We start from the raw sequence: 18,760 nt of genomic DNA on the forward strand, positions 1-18,760 counted from the left end.
GTATGTCAACAGGTTATTAGATTAGAGCAGTGTGATCAGAAACTACCTGGGTCACAATGCCCCCTGCAAGTGTTTTTCACTCACCATCTTTAATTGTAATTGGACAAAAGAAAGAAGAAGAAACTGTTTTAATTAAAGAAGTGGTCTTTATTACAGCAAAGAAGCCAAACATTACAGACAAGAGTAATTATGAACCATGACTATCAACTCTATATTCAGACTGGCCTCTTATCCAGAAACCAGCTTCATTCACTATTCTTCAGGGCCATTAACGTCTGATTTATTACTGAGAAACGGTGGGAATCGTAACAGGATTTTCTCCTTTGTGTGTCAGTTAAGGAGGTGGACGTATTGAATTACTGTTAACACCCTCGTCACTGAGAGTTTCACTTCTCTCTCTCTCTCTCTCTGCATGCTATAGAGATGGCCATCAGTTTTCCCTTCCTTAACTTTTAACTCTCCCTTCTTTGGGTCAGACCAGAAATCTGGAGGAACAAAAAAATAAAAAATAAAATTGAGGTTCCACAGACAGAATAAAGATCTTTTCTGTATTCAGTGGGAACTAAAATGTTTCTTTTAAACAATATCAGTATTTGAAGTTTAATCCTGCAGGTTTACAATCTCTCTCTCTTTTTTTTTTTATTTATCTACAAACAGAACCCATGTTCTGACATTGCATCCATCAGCTAAATCTTTACTGTCCGTCCAACAATAGAGGCTTTTAATGTACTCATGATAGTCTATTTACAATAACATCCGTAACCTTGGCTACTCATGTTCCAACCAAGTGGAACCTCTGACATTTCATTTACAATAAACTTTTTTTCTTTTTGTGCACAACAGAAACACATGTGGTGTTCGATAAGCCTGTAAAGCCTCACGATGAATTCATGAAGCATTCTGATTAATAAAACACATTGAATCATGGTCCAAAACGGTATTTAAAACATTGATCGTCCATGAGAACGCATTCAACAAAGCCCTGGTTGCAATCTAAGATGCTGTTAAAAATGCTTGTATCAGCGAGGAAATTCAAATGATTAGGCACAATAAATGTTTTTGTTTCACAGCCCTGCTTGTATCACTCACTACGCCTGCTTGCATCACTGAGTCAGTGTGTATTCAGGGATAATGGTGAGCAGGATATGAAGATGAAGATAAACAGCTTATCCCAACTGAGACGTTAAGAGGGATAGGAGCTATTATCCAAAATACTCTGTGCATAGAAATGCACTGATGTTCTACTGACCACAAACAGAGCAATGGGCTTTTGCACAAATAAACCACAGTAACATCACACAGATTCATTAAGTGAAAACAAGACAATACTACTGAATTCCACCTAAATACTGAAAAACTACTTCTAAAGCTTTAATATACAGCTTTGATCAGGGGTTCTTAAACTTTTCTTCATGGACTCAAATTGAGCAGATGCAGTCTCTCACCTCGGGCTCGTTAATAACGGGCTCGTTAAATCGTACTAATACTCTGATCCTGCAGGGACCCGACACAAACAGACTCGCAGCCCATTTTGTGTCCCGACCCACAGTTTAAGAAACGCTGGTGGTAAGAGTAAACATGGAATGAAGAATGATTGTTCTTACAAGCAATGCAAGTAAACAAACAATAAATACAAACAATGTGCTTTATCCATATAGACATATTTACACAAAGTCTTTGGCTTATGAATAAACATCAGCTACAAAATAATAATAAAACAAAAGAGAAAAGTGTTGGCCACCAGTGCACAAAACAAGCGAGGCCTGGGGTCAGTTCACTTCCAATTCCATTCAAACCATAAATGGAAAGTGTCATTTACCAGTTTAAGAAAGAGTGTTTTCTTATCAGTCTTTTCTACAGGCCAACAGACCAATCCTGTTGCACCCAAAATTGATTTCTGTTAGAGTTTTAAAATGATTCCATTTGTGAATTGGCTGAATTGAAAGTGCATTGGGCCCAGCCCTGAATTAAACATGATTAAGCAAATGTCACATGGCTGAAATAAAGAATCTGAAGTGTTCAATTTTACAATTTGGGGTACAAAGAAGACTTCAAAACTTCTAACCAGTAGATCAGTAAATTATGCTACAAAAGCAATCAGAGAAAATCAACTCTGCAGCTTGCAGAAAACATAAACAATGATACATATCACACTTTGTTTTAACAGATATTTTTTTAGTGAAAATCCTACACGAGATCGTTCAAGTTGCCACTTCATGATATTGTAAAAAAAACAAAAAAAACAACAACCCTAAAATCCTAAAACTCCCCATGTAAACTTTCTGTTTTTGTTTCATTGTCAGCTTTGTTTCAAAGATACTACTTTATCTAATAAGCAAACTTATACTGACATATAGGTTATTTTCTGCATCTCTATGATCTACTCTATGTCACCAAAGTAAATGGGTTGAGAGATGCGATGAAGCACTCAAATACGTAATAATGTTCACTGAAATGACCTGAAAAACATGAAGATGGTGCTGCTGATGTATGGAGTAGAAAACAGAAGCATTCACAGAGTTTGGCCAGGCTGTAACTTTAAGTTTCTTGTTCTTGTACAAAAGTACCGGCTGCAAATATTAAAACATCACCATGATGAGATGCCCGACACTGTAAAACTACTCAAAAACTAGCATGAGCAGAAATGTGGGGCCACTGAAAACTTGAACTTGCAGTTAATCAAAAGCTGTGGTTGCAGCTGGCAAAAAGCGGGAGGGAGACATCTACAGTTCACATGGAGTACTGCAGCTGCAACAGCATGAGGCATCCGGTCCATGGGAGCGCAGGGTTGGCGGGCTGTGGTGAGAGGCGTAACATTTAAATGGGGGCCCAAAACATACAGGGGCCCGCTGGCACTCGAAAAGCTGTACAATAAGCATACAGGAGTAAACATCTCCTCCTCTGCTGCACTCCTCCTCTGCACACTTCCTGCTTAAAGCCAATTTTGCCATTTGTAGGGGATGCAAAACAGGTGCTACAGAATGGCCGCTGCCGCAGAGGGGGCAGAGGAGCTGGGGCAGAGCGAAAGCAAAGGATCGAGCACGCGGGAAGTGAAAAGATGATCTCCTGCTCTACTCCACTTCCTCCTCCTCTTCTTCTCTCCTGTATTTAGGAGGACTCGATGAACTCCAGTGCCAGGTCGTAGGAGAAGCGATACTGCTCCTGTACACACGCAGACAAACATGTATCAGGATTAATATTTGTGCAGTCACATTCATTGTTTGGCTCAATTTTATATTATATGTTAAAATATGCAAAGACATTTAAGCACAGAACATTGTGTGAAAATCACTGACTTTATACATAAAACAGGAGGGATATTTCAGCCTCTCACTGTCTCTTTTTTTCCCCCTCCTCTGTGACTCACCGGAGTATCCACCATGTTAGGTTTGCTGTTCCTCAAGGTCTTTACAGCATGAAACACATCCACCACACTCTGCCTCTTGGCCATCTCACACACAATGCTGCTGGCACAGAATACTCCACTTCGCCCACCTCCATTTCTGTAAACACACACAAACACACACACACACACACACAAACACAACAGATATCTATGTGTCAGAGTGAGTAGATGGTGCTTGTCAATAAATTCTGAACATTTTAAAGACATAAATAGCTCCTGGTGAGAGAAATGTCAGACTCAAAGAGTTGGGAGGATTTAATAATGACCAAAAATTGGCAAAGATGATTGGTATTAACTACAATTCCTCATAATTACCTTTAAAAAACACTTATGCTAAATGGAATAAATGGAGGGAGAAGTATGCATGTTTGGTGTGTACTTACAGGCAATGGACTATGGTTCTTCCCTCTCCCTCCTCTCCTTCACGCTGCCACTGGTCGACCTGCAGGATCAGTTTGAGGAAGGACCGTTTGGAGGCGGGGACTTCTCTGTGTCCCGCCCAGCCCAGGTACTGGAACTGACGAACCATCAAGTAACCCTCCTGAGGCTGAAATATCAAACAAACCACACACACAGAGAAATACCGTCATCAGCATTCTTTTCTCAAACAGTACATGAGGTCACCCTGTTTTAGTTTTGTAATCACACTTTAACCTCCTGCGACCCTGCGTCCTCATATGTGGACATCACATTTTGGGTTTGCTGGACCTTATACTTCATTCTGCTTAACTTTGACCTTTTGTCCTCATTCGTACACACTTTTTTGTGCCACCTAGTGGTAGCAAAAGCACAACATATCAGTCAGTAGATGGCAGGCATCAGGCCCAGTCAACAGCCAGTCCCAAGACAAAAGTGGACCAGGTGCAAAACCTGATCAAATTTTATGGTTGAAACTATGGTTTATTTATGCTTAATAATGTTTGTAGTTTGATACACATTTGGCTAATTTTAGCAACATGCTACGACACTGCTAAGCAAGAAGTACTCATTTGAGGACATTGGGATTATTATCATTTATGTAAATGTAGGAAACTAATAGTTTTATACACTGGTGAATTAAATGTTATACAGTAAAATAAACCCATTATCCTCATATGAGGACAGCATTTCTTTTATAAAGATGATGCATAGTTTTTGCACTTTTTCAGGTCCATAATGCTACAGAGGAAGATGTATCTGACTTTAGAGGATCTTTGACCTCAATTCAAACATCCTAACATTGTGCAGTTTATTTCTGTTTGCCAGAAGTTTGGTGACCTTTGATGTGACTGACACATTACTTGGTTTACTGCACAGAGACATAACAAAATAACATAAATCCTGTATGTGTACTGACCCTGGTGAGGTTGCAGACTCTGAAGAGCCGGCTGATAACGTCACAGTCCATCGAGCAGGACATACATTCCACCTGGACTGGCCCGTAACGCAGCATGCCCTCTTCTGGCCAGTACTGGGGACAACCCTGTAGAGATAAAAGGGATTTAGACACATGATGCAAAGACCGAGAGCGATTATTACTTTATATGATAAGAAAACACACAGTAAAAGTGAAATACCTGAGCGAGGTCAATCTCATTCAGCATCACCAGGCTGGTGCATCCATAGTCATAAACCAGACGCCAGAAGTCTTTGACGGTGTTAGGCAAAGGATGCTGGGTAACGATGAATGCAGCAGGCTGTCTGTAGCTCTGAAGCAAACAAGACAACAAAAGTGACGGGATGACATTTCTATCAAAACTTTATTTAGTCATTTATTTTAAACTAACAAGTCGATTAGCAGGCAGGACAGGACTGTAAGACTCAGACAGCTTTGCTTTTCACACACATCCATCATATGTCTTATATGTTCTCTCTCACAACACACACACACACACACACACACACACACACACACACACACACACACGAACACACACAAACACACACACACACATACACAAACACATACACACACATACACACACAAACAGCCAAACAAAGTGGGACGATTTGTGGGACATGACAGCGAGCATACTTGATAAAAGGTGATGTTTGGTCACATGATCATGCAGTGAGTTAGCATGCATTGCCTGTACAAATACATATACAGTACATCTACATCTAATAGAGTCAATTAACTTCATGTTCAGTCAATTCAAGATGCTGACATTCCTCAAAGTTCACATGACAAAACTACTCTGATGACAAATCTGTCAATATCATTTTATTTTAATTAAAATATAAAAATTGATTCAAACACTTGCAGTTATTTATTAAACAATGAATTGACTGAAGTGAAAGTAAACTGAGCTCAACTCATCCTGAATGAAAATATGCAGCCAAATGTGTGACATGGGTCAAATGTAGTCATGGAGAGAGTCTCATGTGAGGGTCTGGGGTGTAAATGGCTTTGCTAAACATGAACCTGGTGGCAGAAAGACACTGAAGCCATGAAACAAATCCAGTATTGGAGATTTGAAGTGAAATCCCATTACCTGGAACTCTTCTGACAGCTTGGTTAAAGAGAGGCCAAAGGTAAGTTTAACTTAACTACTTCAAATGTGATTTCTTTTTTTTTTTTTTTTTTTTTTAAATAAATTGGGCTGAAATTAATCAGTTTAATCACAATTATTGTTCGTTTTGTCCTCCAATGTCTTTGTTGGAGAGAAGCCAGGCTTCTTTCCACACCATGCATAAATTACATTTTGTGTTTCAACCATTAGCATGAACTTATTTATTCCATCCCTCACTATCTGTCCTTCCTCTCTGGTGTATAATCTCTATAAGAACAGAACTGCTAATGAACATTAAACTGTAATTATGACTGACGCTGACCAGATATTGCTATCTTACCTCATTTTTCTACCAACTCTGTGACTTAGTTTTTCAAGTCGTGGTACACGGGCAACATGTTGAGGCTGTGTCAACTGTTGCCAATGTAAGCAATGTTTGGGTGGTGGCCAGAGAAGCTAGTGGTCTTTTCAGAACCTGGATTTGTCTCTAGCCTTCTGCTGCTAAAACCACAAACACAGCATCACACAAACAGGGAGGGGAGTCTGTGTGTGTGTGTGTGTGTGTGTGTGTGTGTGTGTGTCCGTGTGTCCGTTTGTATAAACATATGTGCATAAATATTTGCAAGTACATCTCTTCATTTGTGTATACTCTCTTAAAAGTCTGTATCATTTTCAACAAATTTGTGACTGCAGTTTGGGACAACAGATACATTTATTTATCTTTTCACATTGCATATGCTTAAATTGTGTTAAAAGCAACACATCTGCTCCTCTGAAAGGCTTTTTACCACAGTGTGAAATGTCCCAAACTACTCTTGCTTGATGTGTTGAAAATAACACAACCTTATTGAATGTATGTGAACGTGTTATAGACTTACATCCATCAAAGCAGCATTGATGTAGTTGCTGCTTTCTCCATCTATTGTGATGAGGAAGGGTAGGCATCTATCAGGAGGAAGGCCATCCATAAAGCGGTTCTTATCTTGGTTTCTAGGCAACAATGCAATGCTGCAATCTTCAGGCTGAGGCTGGGGAGTCACCGAGTTTAAAGTCTGGACAAAGAGAGGGACGTATAAAACATTAATATGCAAAGTTGAAATTTAAAGGTGGGTGTCATGAAGATGAAAATATCCCCCCAGAGAGGCTGGTGTCAATAAAAAAATGGCTGTTATATCAAGTTCTGTTGCACAAATACCATTGCTAAAATGTTTCTGACTGTTGAAGGTTGGAGATAAAGCATAATGTTACACTTTTTAATTTGGGGATTCATATTAATGATTCATTTTGAGTTGCCAGAAGTGGATTCAGGAGCTGATAACTATGGCAAAATATGGCTACATTTTGATGCTGCATTATAGCACAGAAAACTAAAAGGCGGATTATACTGCAGAAGAGGTGAGACAATTTTCTATTGACATTCTGATTTTGTGCTGTAAATCCTGTAAATCCAAGTCATACGTTTTTGAATGGAGCATCACTTTTAAGGGATTAAGCAATTTCTGAAAATCAGATTTTACCTGGAACTCATCCTTCAGATGTGACGAGTTGGTCTGGGAGTCGATGCGGATCAGCTCGTAAAACGCAGCTTTAAACTCGCAGACTGGTATGGCTGTTTCTCCACATAGACAGGCCTCTAGTATGGCATCATGGATGAATATATACTGCTCCTGAAGATGCATAATTCAAAATATGCATATTATCACATACAGACACACATATGTCACACTTTGTTAAACACATTTCCAATTATTAAAGATAGACAACACACACGTGATACCAAATGAAAGTGACCAAGCAGACACAGTGAGTGAGTGAGCGGTGGCTGGTGGGAGGTGGAGCTATGGATGAGATGATGACTGTGAAGTCTGCACAGGAAGCAAACGACTGTAACTTCAATTCAATTTGACCAAACTGGAAGTGAATTGAAGTCTACATCTGTGTGAATGTGCTTTGTTACCATTTATTGGACAAATGACACAAACCTTAACTGGACTGTAACAATACTACATACCAGTAGATTGTAACTTAGATCGTGTGCTTTGTGAAAATTATGAGAATGATTGCAACATGGACAGAAGGTGTCCATGGAAGAATGTATGAAGCCTGTGGTCCCTACAGAGTTGAAATAGATATTTGTGCCTTTTAGAAACAACAGTCTACTAAATTTATGATAGAAAAGGCAGAAGAGCAAAGAGCAGAGGAGATTTTAGAAGCTTCTGCTGAGTATGAAATATTAAATTATATACAATACTATTGAATAACAGCTTGTATTTATCAGTAAATACTACATATGCCATTGTGATAAATCAGTTATGCAGCATTAGTCAGTCACAGTGCAATACTTTGTATTACCACTGGATGGCAGAAAAGAGAGACATTTTCTCATCTTTTCATTTGGTTTTATTGAAGAATCTCATGCTCTTCACCTTTGACTGAGAGGTATATTCAACATTAAATATCATGTTTGTTGTGTTGATGGAATGAGGTGACATTTTCATGAATGGATGGTACGCTAAGATGGATGCCTGGATGCAGACCCTTCAGCCGGTACCATGTTGATGGCTGAGTCTAACAGTGGGAGTTCACTGTGTGTACTCTATCATGGTGATGCAGATGGATGATGGGTAATGCAGTCACCTCAGTCTGTACCATGTTGATCCTCCTGGAGCGAAGAGCCTTCACACAGTTGTAGATGTCGACCACCCCTTCTCTCTCCGCCATGTCCAACATGATGTCAATTACTATGAAACAGCCTGTACGTCCTGCTCCAGCACTGCAGAGGGACAGAGAGAGTTTCATTTCTGATTCAAATTGTTTTTCTTGTCTATATTTGAGAAACAAAAGCAATAGACCTTCTGACCATATATGTATGTGTATTTCCAATGTATGTAAAAGGGTATTACAGTTTGTGTACAGTATATACAGGTCTTAATGTATGTTTATACCTGCAGTGGACCACAATTGGCCCAGCAGAGGGTGGATTGGAGATTTTAACTCTGCGGATGAAGGAAAGTAGTCCCGTGGCGTGATATGGAACTCCATGATCAGGCCAACCTGTGAAATGGAACTGCTTGACTTCCCGCACCTCATTGAAACCACGCTGTGTGAAGACATAAGACATTTTATATTACATTTCATTTGTCTCGAAACATTTAGATTTCATTACACATGTTCCCTGAGTGAATATGACTCCAGCTCATTATCTGATTAACTGCTGTGCAGCTCACTGAAGCCCCACAGCGGACACAAACACACCCCTAACTAGTTACAGCTACACATTTTTAATCGCTCATTAAACACCTACAGGAATAAATAACAACAGTACTGGTTGAGGATTTTGTGTTTCTTCCTTTATATGGGTCTTCATGACTGCTTCTCAAACACATTTTTGTAAATATAGTAAGTACAAAAAAGCAGCACTCACCCTCTCCAAAGTAAATGTGCGAACCACATATTCAGCAAGAGGTTCAACTTCCACAAAAGTCACCTTGAAGTCTCCATACACCTCTGCATCATCTGGCCAATACTTGTAGCACTTGACCTGTTAGGAAAATGTTTTTCAATATTTGATTAAATATGATACAATGATTATAAGAGAATATTGTTTATGATTTTACCCAGCAGAACATGTCTAATATAAAGACCTGAACATCACCAGCTTCTACAATAACATATCAGCACTAGTTTCTTAAATTTCATTCATGCCATTAATACAAATTTGACTTCATCTCAACACTGTCGAACAAAATACTGCCACACAAGCTACATCTCCTTCAGAATGTTACAGTGCTGAGAAGAGTAACTTACCCTTCCAACCTCCACCAGATTGGTTACCATTACGATGCAGGCTGACTGTTCCTGCCACACCATCCTCCAGAAGTCATACACTGTCTCATGGACAGGACCTACCCATGCACACACAAAACACACATATTCAGTACTTCTACGACTGATATAAACATTTTGTTTCTTACAAAACAATGTGTGGAAATTATAATTATTTGTAACATGCAGAAATTGTATTTTAGCATGAGATTGAAAGTGTTGCAGTATCTTACCCTGAGTAGCAATGTAGTGGCTTGGTCTTTGGTACCCCTGAAAACACAACATGTTGATAAAAAGCTTAAAATGCATCGAAAACTTGCGTATCACTTTGTAGACGGCTAAAAATCTCTGTCAAACTGTCAAAACTAATCTGTCAGCTTGTTCTCACCTGTGATTAAACAAACATTACGGAGCATCTTGAAGACTTTTGTATAAAAGTTGATTGAAATATCTTCACAATACAATAAATGGCATTGTCATTTTTGGGTGACATGTTGAGTTGCAATACATATTGTTGTATTGATTTAGGATTTAGAAAAAATGCTTATCTCATAAATATCTCAATTCTACAGATGTCTGTCACCTTTATAAACAACTGTCACATGTGCAAAGTGCTATGACGATCACCGATTGGGATTTCCTGATGACCATAAGACGAATATGGAGTAATATGCTTAAGCAAATTTAAAGCACACAGTGAGATGTAAGGAGGAATAGCGGGAGGGCAAGATGGCATCAGATCCTCCATGCAGAAGAGGTCCCAGGAACTCAACATGGAGGAACTTGATGCATGTGAGAATTGGTGTATGAATAGATGTAAAAAGTGAGGGGCGTGAATGAAAGAGTCCACAGTGATACTTACATCCCTGTACAGCCAAATCTATAGGCCAAGCCACAGGCAGAAAGAACGAGTGGAAGAAAGAAAGAAAGAAAGCACAACAATGTCAGTGAGTGTCAATCAGAAAAAGAAAAGTTGCATTGAGATAATGGGAGTTTGAACAGGACATGCAGAAAAAATATGGTTGAAAACTTAGAATTAGACTGAATAGAAAGGACACTTGCTGAGAACATTAGCCCACCTCATAGCCATTTTGAAGTCTCCAGCCCAAAGACTCATTTAGCTGAGCGTTCTTTGTCTCAGGGTTCACTATCATTTCTTTTAAGTGCAGGTTGTCTTAGTTGTACCAACAATGATCAGCTTGATAGATCAGGAAGTGTCCACTCTAATCATTCTAATTCTAGCATGATGAGGATGGTAGTGAGGATGTAACAGCTATAATGGCAGTAAATAATAATAATAATGATGATATAGTGAAGCATGCTATTAGCATTTTAAAAAGCACAATGTGAGAGACTGACATGCAGATGATTGTTGTAAAGGTGACAGCATAGTGGAAAGGTGGAGATGGATAGATGGGTGGATACTGTAGATGGTGTTATGGAGTGACAGGTGAATGAAAAAAAAACAAAAGATAAAACTAAGGGATGTAAAGTTGTTGGTATGCAGATAAAATGAATGAATAAACAGATGGACCAGTTAAAGGATGGATGGTCTGAAAGCTAAATGCAGAGTCTGTATGAAGCTAGCACTAACAGCTAGTTAGCTTAGCCTAGCTTAGCATAAAGACAGGAGAATCACAGCTAGCATGGCTCTAGCCAAAAGTAACAGTAACCAGCACTTCTAAAGATCATTATAAACACTTAATATCTTGGGTTTATAAATTTGTTTCCAATCTTTATGCAAAGCTAAGCTAACTAGCTGCTGGCTGTAGCTTATTCACCATATTTACATTAGAGGAGGTATTAACCTTCTCATCTAACTCTTGTAAGGAGAGTGGACATGTTATTTAAATGAAAGACAGACAATGAAGAAATATCTCTCTTTGAAAAAGCTCTTAGGTTAACCCTTGTATTTCTGTAAAACTGAGAAAGTCCTCCTAAATCTAAATGATGAATAAAAATCTACTGTTTCCTTTTTTCCTGCAACTCATTCAGATTCAAATGAAATCCAAATTGGCTGTATAATGATTAAATGAATGATGGATGGGTGAGTAAATGGATAGAGAGGTGAGAGAGACAGACAGCAGAACTGACACCTCAGAAAGACACGTGTATGTGTATGTATGATGTGTTTTCGGAGTGGCTGGATGCATAAATGGTCAGATGGATGACTAGTAGACGCAATAAAGGTATAGAGGCCTGACATACGAGCGAGGGAGTGTGGTTTCGTTGGTTTCGTTGGGAGCCAATAGTAGCATTCGATGCGTTTCCACTTACATCGATGTAGTTGGCGTTGATGTAGTCGGAGGAGGGGTCGTCTTCTATGGGCTGGAGAATAACCCTTGAATGGTCATCTAAAGAAAAGACACAGAAGTGCAGTGTGGGAGAGAGCAACAGCAAGAGATAAAGCAGATAAGAGAGAAAGCAACAGCAGCATAGAGAGGAAAGCAAAAAGAAAGAGAATATTTGTTATACTCTCAGTGACTACAAAACTTTCTGCAAAGGTTAGAACAGTTTGAGATTAAAAAACAAACACAGAGTTTTGGGTTCTGAGGCTCTCTAGAGGCTTTAAGCTCCTCCAAGTGTGCAGCTAAAAAAAACATCTTAAGCCCGATTTGTTCTCTTCATCTTTCACTTCATTTGATACTTTCTGTTCTGTTGGTTGTCCACTGAATCTACTTGCTGTCATGTATTATTTTTATTTCTCTTTTTCCCCAATTTTTTCTTCCCAATCTCTTCTTCCTGCAAAGCACTGTAATATCTGCTATAAAATAGTTCTACACAAATAAAGCTTGCTTGCTTACATGCTATAATGTTCCCATAGCGGTTCTTGGTGCGGTTCTGCTCCTTCTTGGCCACGTCCCAGGAGGCCGACTGGCCTTCGAAGAAACTCTGTATCACCAACAACAGACAAAAACATAGAAAAGAAAATTACACGTCATGGATCCATAAAAATTACATTCTAGCAAGATAATTCTGATAATGTTAGTTTTGCTCTGGTAGTTTGATTCCATGGATATATAAGTGGTGAGACAATTCTTATTAGTGCTAAAACAAGGTGACCATAAAAAGAGATTTGTAGCTCTTTGACTGTTAAATCAATAAAGCAGAAAATACTGTCGAATTAAGTGGCAATTTACCCTAATAGTCTTTTTTTAATCATTTAAATGTAATGCCAAAACATCAAAGCATCACAGATTTGTACATCACTATTTTTTCTTGTTATCTACAATAAAAAACATATGTTTGAAAAATATATTAAAGATATGTGTTTTACTGTCAGCAATCCTAATATAAGATTATAGATGTCCTGGTTTAACAAATTAATATTTCTGAACTTCTAACAACAGCAACATTAACATGTTACTGTTAGTAGTGTTAGTGTTAAAAGTACTGATGATAATAATCTTACTTCATACTCCTCCTTAAAGCCGTAACTGTCAGATGTTTTCATTAGGTTGATGTGCTGCAGGAGGTCAGCCACTCTGATGGCAGGGTGGAGCTGTCCCGTCTGATATGGAGATTCAGTTCCCTCACAATGATACCGAGGAACATCCAAAAGCCTGCTGTTCTCTGCTGCAGAGGCGGTATGGTTCTCATCTGTAAGAGGGGAGGAAATACCTGGTCAGGTCAATCACTAGTTTACTAGAAATGTCACTTGATTGCGTGTTTGTTCATGAATTATATATGACCCAGAAAAAGATTTTTATACTGCCCATGGTAAAGGAAAATAAAAATCGACCCAAGATTTTTCTTTTGAATTCTCCATGATAAGACGGGGTAAGCTAGATAAAGTAACATATTGTACATATTTTAGAAATAACACTTGTTTGGCAACAAACATTAAAAAAATCTTCTTAAAACTGATAATGGCTGCTGTCCGTGAACCATTAACTCTGGAAAATGCTGCTCACTCCCACAGACAAACGAGTTTTCTCTGTCTATACTCACCTGTGATAGGAACTACATGCCAGAGCAGCAGGAAAAGAAAAGAGTAAAAAGGTTTAGTTCAACTGCAGGATAAGTAGATTTGTTAGTAAGACACATCTACAAGGAGCTCAAAGGTGTATAAATAATAAATGATCACAAGAATACAGACGATTCACAAACAAAAATGACAAAAATGGTAAAAACAAATCTATCAAAGTAGTGAATAAAATGTATAGGAGTTGACCATTTTACTAAACATATAGACAGTAACCTAAAATGAGCTGTAAACCTATACTGAACAGGAAGTTTACTGCAATGCCCTCTGGTGGTATCATTCACCACTATTTACATCCACGTTACTTGATTCACGTTACTTGATTTGGTAACTGCATATTTCACACTACACTATTCAAATGTTTCTATATCTTCCATACTGATGGTCTCAGCAAAACTCTGATTTAATTCTGTATTAACATCTTTTATTTGAATTTATTAAACTATATGAAACACTTGGCAGTCAATTTGAAAATAAAATTCTGCATATTTATTAATATTTGATCAAATCACAGACCAGGAATCATCTGCTACTGAGTGCAGAAAGGCTGCAGATTCAAATCATATCTTTGCATTTTAAATAAGGGGTCAAACTGCTGCAGAACTTCCAGGTGAACGTCTCTGTGCTGTGGGGCATAATGTGAGTTGGCAGTAGTAATGCTCAGACTGACAGGCTGTATAATGGAGAAGCTTGGGGTTGCAGCACAACCGACTGATTTCATCTTCACCACTGTTTATTAACTGACACTGTTTATTTCATCCAGTGGATGCTTTTTTCTGCTCTGAGGACATGTTAGCTCATTACTGATTGTTAAAGGTTTGTTAGGCCCTCGTCAGGCCAATTAACAGTAAACTTGACTGGACACTGCCTCTTAATTCGCTACTTCCTGCTAGTTCTTGCTACCCTGTGATGTGATTGGCTGAGACAGATTGTAACTGCAGCCTTCACACCAAATTAGAGGCTATGGAACAGTTAATTAACACAGTTTGGTGGTGTGGTGGATTGTGGAGGCCTTAAGGGGATGTTAGAGTTCTACATCATGCTGCACTGTCAACTCCACACTAAACTGAAGATAAACACGTTGCAGTGCAACACTGGAGTTGGACTAACATCCAACTTGGCAAAAACTACAGTTTTCACAACAAGCCTAGGGAATAACACAAGCAGACTTCTTAAAACCAGTACGCAGAAAGATGTACTCCTGCCAAGCACACAGGCGCAGAGCTACAGGCACTAAGTTGTTCACTGCCACTTGATGTCACAGTTTAAATCTGCAGTCGTTTTGCACTGGCAATGTGACAAATCATCTTCCTCCTTTTATGCATCAATTTCTGTTGTTTTTTGGGGACAGGACATGGCATGCCTTAAAACAACTCAAAACTGTGGAAATAATTAGGTCTCTGAGGGAGAATGATGGTAATTACTATGAATATCAATAATGCTCGGTAGGAAACAGACACCGCGGCTGGGAATGGGGATGATTGAACCTGGGGAAATAACATTACAAAAGATGAAGTGCTTGGCTGTTGTAGTTTTTAGTCTCGGCCATGTTTTACACACGAGTTGGCAGTAGGTGGCAAAAAAAGATAAGAGACGAACATGCAGTTGTCCAAAGATCATTTACCGTTATCTAATATGGACAAGCATTCTAAATATTTACTTTACTTCAACTGGTTGACTATTAATTAGGTGGCAATACTGCGAAGAACTTTCTTAAACAATTAGCACTTCAGATGTATCGATAAATGAGAAGTTCACAGTACCAAAACTTCGATGGAGCCAAACTTTCCACCCTCACAGAGACACATGTTAGAAGTCAAAGCAAAGGACACTGCAGGATGTAATGGACACTGACGATACACAAAACGTGGGCCTATGTAATGACGCACAGGGACGCACAAGACAGGGCTACAAGCACAAGGGCTTTGTGATGATGATGATGATGGGTAACTACAGCTATACATGTGTGATGTTCAACCATGCCAGAAGTCTCACCTAACACAGCAGTAGGAACCAAAGGATCGTTGGGCACTGCAGGAGGAAAGACGTTGAGGAGATGTTCTAAATGTCAGCTTTGCTTTAACATAGCATTTTAAATTTGACTCATAACATAGATGAGTCAAATTTAAAACCTCCCCAAAAAAGCAAGAAAAGTATATAGTCTTATATCTACATTAACACCAATTATCTTAAAGGTTTGCTCAGCTCCCCATGGTTTTGCAAAGGCATGAATGATTTAACTCAAAACAGAAATCATTTCAAGTCATTTCTCAAACATATAGCACTTGTACTTTTCGGCTGTGAACCAAAAGAAAAAACTCAATCGATCACATTTCCTAAGATGTTGCCAGGTTGTTAGTAAAATTAAGTTTACGACTTGAAAAAGGAGAAATTAGATGAACATACATAGAGATGTTAGAATAGAATAGTATAAAACAGAAAATAAGACTGAAGTCTGGGGCGGGGTTTGGTTTTCTTGAAGAGTTCTGGTCTATGGCTAATATTCCTGTTAATGCTTAGTAATAATAATAATAATAATAATAATAGTCTATCAACCTACATCTGTTATTGTAGTTGTGGGAGTCCATAAAGGTCACAGCCATTGGGTCTTCTCCATGCAGAGTGCTCTGGTCAGCATAGCTGCGATCCATGGCATTCACCATATGTGTCATTTCTTGCCGTGTTGTTCCGATGGCGTCTTTACGTTTTTTAGCCAGTTTCCTGTCGGGGGGCAGAGACAAACACAGTCAGGGGTCACACAAACAAAAGCACGAACATCAACTAGCCTGCAGACCACAGCCTCGTTTTGCTTTGTCTTGTGTTGAATTTTCTTCAAATCTTGTTGTCGAATGATTTAGCATGAAGTAGGTCTCTGTTTTGGTGACAATAACACAGCTGTGGGCTGCAGGCTGCTGATTCAAGATGCAGAGGAAAAAGGAGAAAAGAAGAAATGTGGGGAGAAGAGAAAAAGAGAGGAAGGAAAGAGGAGAGAACAGGCAAGGAAGGTCAGAGGACAGGCTCGTTTGTAAATGGCAGCATGTAACAGGCTCGGCTATAGGAGCAAAGGGAAAACAGCATCTATTACAGACCAGGGAAAATGACCTATGACCTACAAGAAGCAAAGGGAAAACCTGCTATGAACTTACAGTAAGTAATATAGATGAGCTGTCAGATGAAAGTCCTATTTTTATCTGAGCCAACATAATTTCTGTATTATCCATGTTGTTAGAACAAAATAACTATTACTTAGGCTCTCAATAGAAAAAATTAAAAAAACAAACAAAATATCCTAAAAATATGAAATATTTGGTTTTCATCTGACAGCAGCAAGATTGGAAGATCCCATTATAACAACAGTAAGGGAATGACTTGTGACCATATATAGTAGCCCAGGGAAAACCACTAACCAACCAAAGTAACACAGTCACCATCATGTGAGTAGTGTTTAAGGTTATGACATAAATAGTGAGCCAAGAATTGTAAGAAAACAGGAAAAATACATTTAAACAATACATGATTTTTAACTTTAATCTATTATTTTTCTTCACAGGCTGTTGTAGAATCAAATGTTGGTTTCCATGAACAGCAAAAAAACCAAAAACTTTTTTTATCATGAGAACATTGCCCGTTGAAGAAAAATAACAGTTTAAAATGGAAACATCAAGGTATCCTTTTCCAGTGTAACTCCCTCAGTGTGCACAATCCATAAAATCCCAGGGAAAATAACTTTAGAGGACTTAATATTTCGAGCATGACAGAGCATGCGGGAACATCATGTACCCAGAGCCATAGGTGTATATCAGTTAGGACATCCCTATTGATTATTGCTCTTTTACACAGCCTTCTCAAGATGAATTAGTTGCTGCACTTGCATAGCAATTTGAGTCCCAACATAAATAAAAAACACAACTCTTTAACCAGGACTCGAAATAGCTACAGCTGGAAGCAATGACATCTGAGGAGGACTGATGAGCAAATCCATTTTTGACTGCTGCCAAACTGATACAATATACGGCTCTGACTTCTTCCCAGTAGACAGACAGAAAAGCATGCTGTGGTTTTTGTAGATTTTACCTCTTGACCCCAAAACACACCAACTCCACCTCTAAGACCACATACACACATGATACACACACATCCACACACTCAGTAGGAACACAGATTTAAGAGCTGACCAGTTGTAGCTGTTTGTGTGTGTTTGTAAACAGAAAATGTGAAAACTGGAGAAAAGGATGTATATAAATGATCAACCACCATAGAGTGCATACTTGTAGATGTGTGTATATAAGGAAAAGAGATGGGAACAGAGAAAGAGAGAAGGGTGGCTGTGACCAGAACCAAGATAGATTTATTTTACTGTTTTATTGATTTTATCATCCGAATTGTAAAATTAAGTTGCAGATAGATTTTCAGGTCAATATACATTTATGAAATGTACTATAGTATCTACTTAACATGCCTTAGTGACATTTGACATTTCTAATAGCAGCCAAGCCAAGTTTATTGTCAATGGGCAGCAGAAACAGCAACATGGTACTGCCTTCTACTGCAATTTAGTGGTAGTTGTTTGATGAAATAGATTTATAGATTTAGATTGAAGGTGAAACATGTTTTAAAAACAGTTTGTCTGTACGAAGATAAAAACAGAATTCATAGGCAGTAAAACATTATTTTGTCAAATGTATTGGAGTAGATGCTGTCTAAAAAATTTAAAGTACAATTATGTGTATAAATAACACATTATTATTTTATGGGACCTAAACATGAATAATTTAACTTGTCACGCTTAATGTTGGTTACATTTTATTTATGTAGTTTAGTTTTTGTTTTTTATATTTTATTTGCACACCCACACACAAAACAAAAGCATTAGGGATCCATTTTGTTCACAGCCAGTGAGAGAAAAGGAGAGAGAAAGTAGAGAAAGAAGTACCCACAACAAGAAAAACGCTGAGAAAAACAACCGAAACAACGTGTAAGATCATGTGTCCCAAACAGGAAGCCGACTGGTTCAGATCCACTGACAGGAAAGAGACTGAGCATGTTGTAGCA

General features: G+C 38.5%; 1 protein-coding gene across 1 annotated transcript in view; it reads right to left on the reverse strand.

Annotated features, from left to right (window-relative positions):
• Positions 1-1,067: 1,067 nt before the first annotated feature.
• Positions 1,068-18,760, reverse strand: part of ptprk (protein tyrosine phosphatase receptor type K) — a 106,975-nt gene continuing 89,282 nt past the window's right edge. Inside the window, exons 21-36 of the mRNA XM_053336491.1 lie at positions 16,269-16,429; positions 13,136-13,323; positions 12,528-12,615; positions 12,001-12,077; positions 9,957-9,993; positions 9,706-9,803; positions 9,323-9,439; positions 8,844-8,998; positions 8,536-8,671; positions 7,416-7,565; positions 6,777-6,950; positions 4,963-5,094; positions 4,743-4,868; positions 3,790-3,953; positions 3,368-3,503; positions 1,068-3,162 (exon numbers count right to left, since the gene is read on the reverse strand). Of these exons, the coding sequence (XP_053192466.1) occupies positions 3,109-3,162; positions 3,368-3,503; positions 3,790-3,953; positions 4,743-4,868; positions 4,963-5,094; positions 6,777-6,950; positions 7,416-7,565; positions 8,536-8,671; positions 8,844-8,998; positions 9,323-9,439; positions 9,706-9,803; positions 9,957-9,993; positions 12,001-12,077; positions 12,528-12,615; positions 13,136-13,323; positions 16,269-16,429 (1,993 nt within the window). The 3' untranslated portion in view covers positions 1,068-3,108. The remainder of the gene's footprint in view (positions 3,163-3,367; positions 3,504-3,789; positions 3,954-4,742; positions 4,869-4,962; positions 5,095-6,776; positions 6,951-7,415; positions 7,566-8,535; positions 8,672-8,843; positions 8,999-9,322; positions 9,440-9,705; positions 9,804-9,956; positions 9,994-12,000; positions 12,078-12,527; positions 12,616-13,135; positions 13,324-16,268; positions 16,430-18,760) is intronic.

Source organism: Scomber japonicus, chromosome 17, assembly GCF_027409825.1.
Source record: "Scomber japonicus isolate fScoJap1 chromosome 17, fScoJap1.pri, whole genome shotgun sequence".
Taxonomy (NCBI): Eukaryota; Metazoa; Chordata; class Actinopteri; order Scombriformes; family Scombridae; genus Scomber; species Scomber japonicus.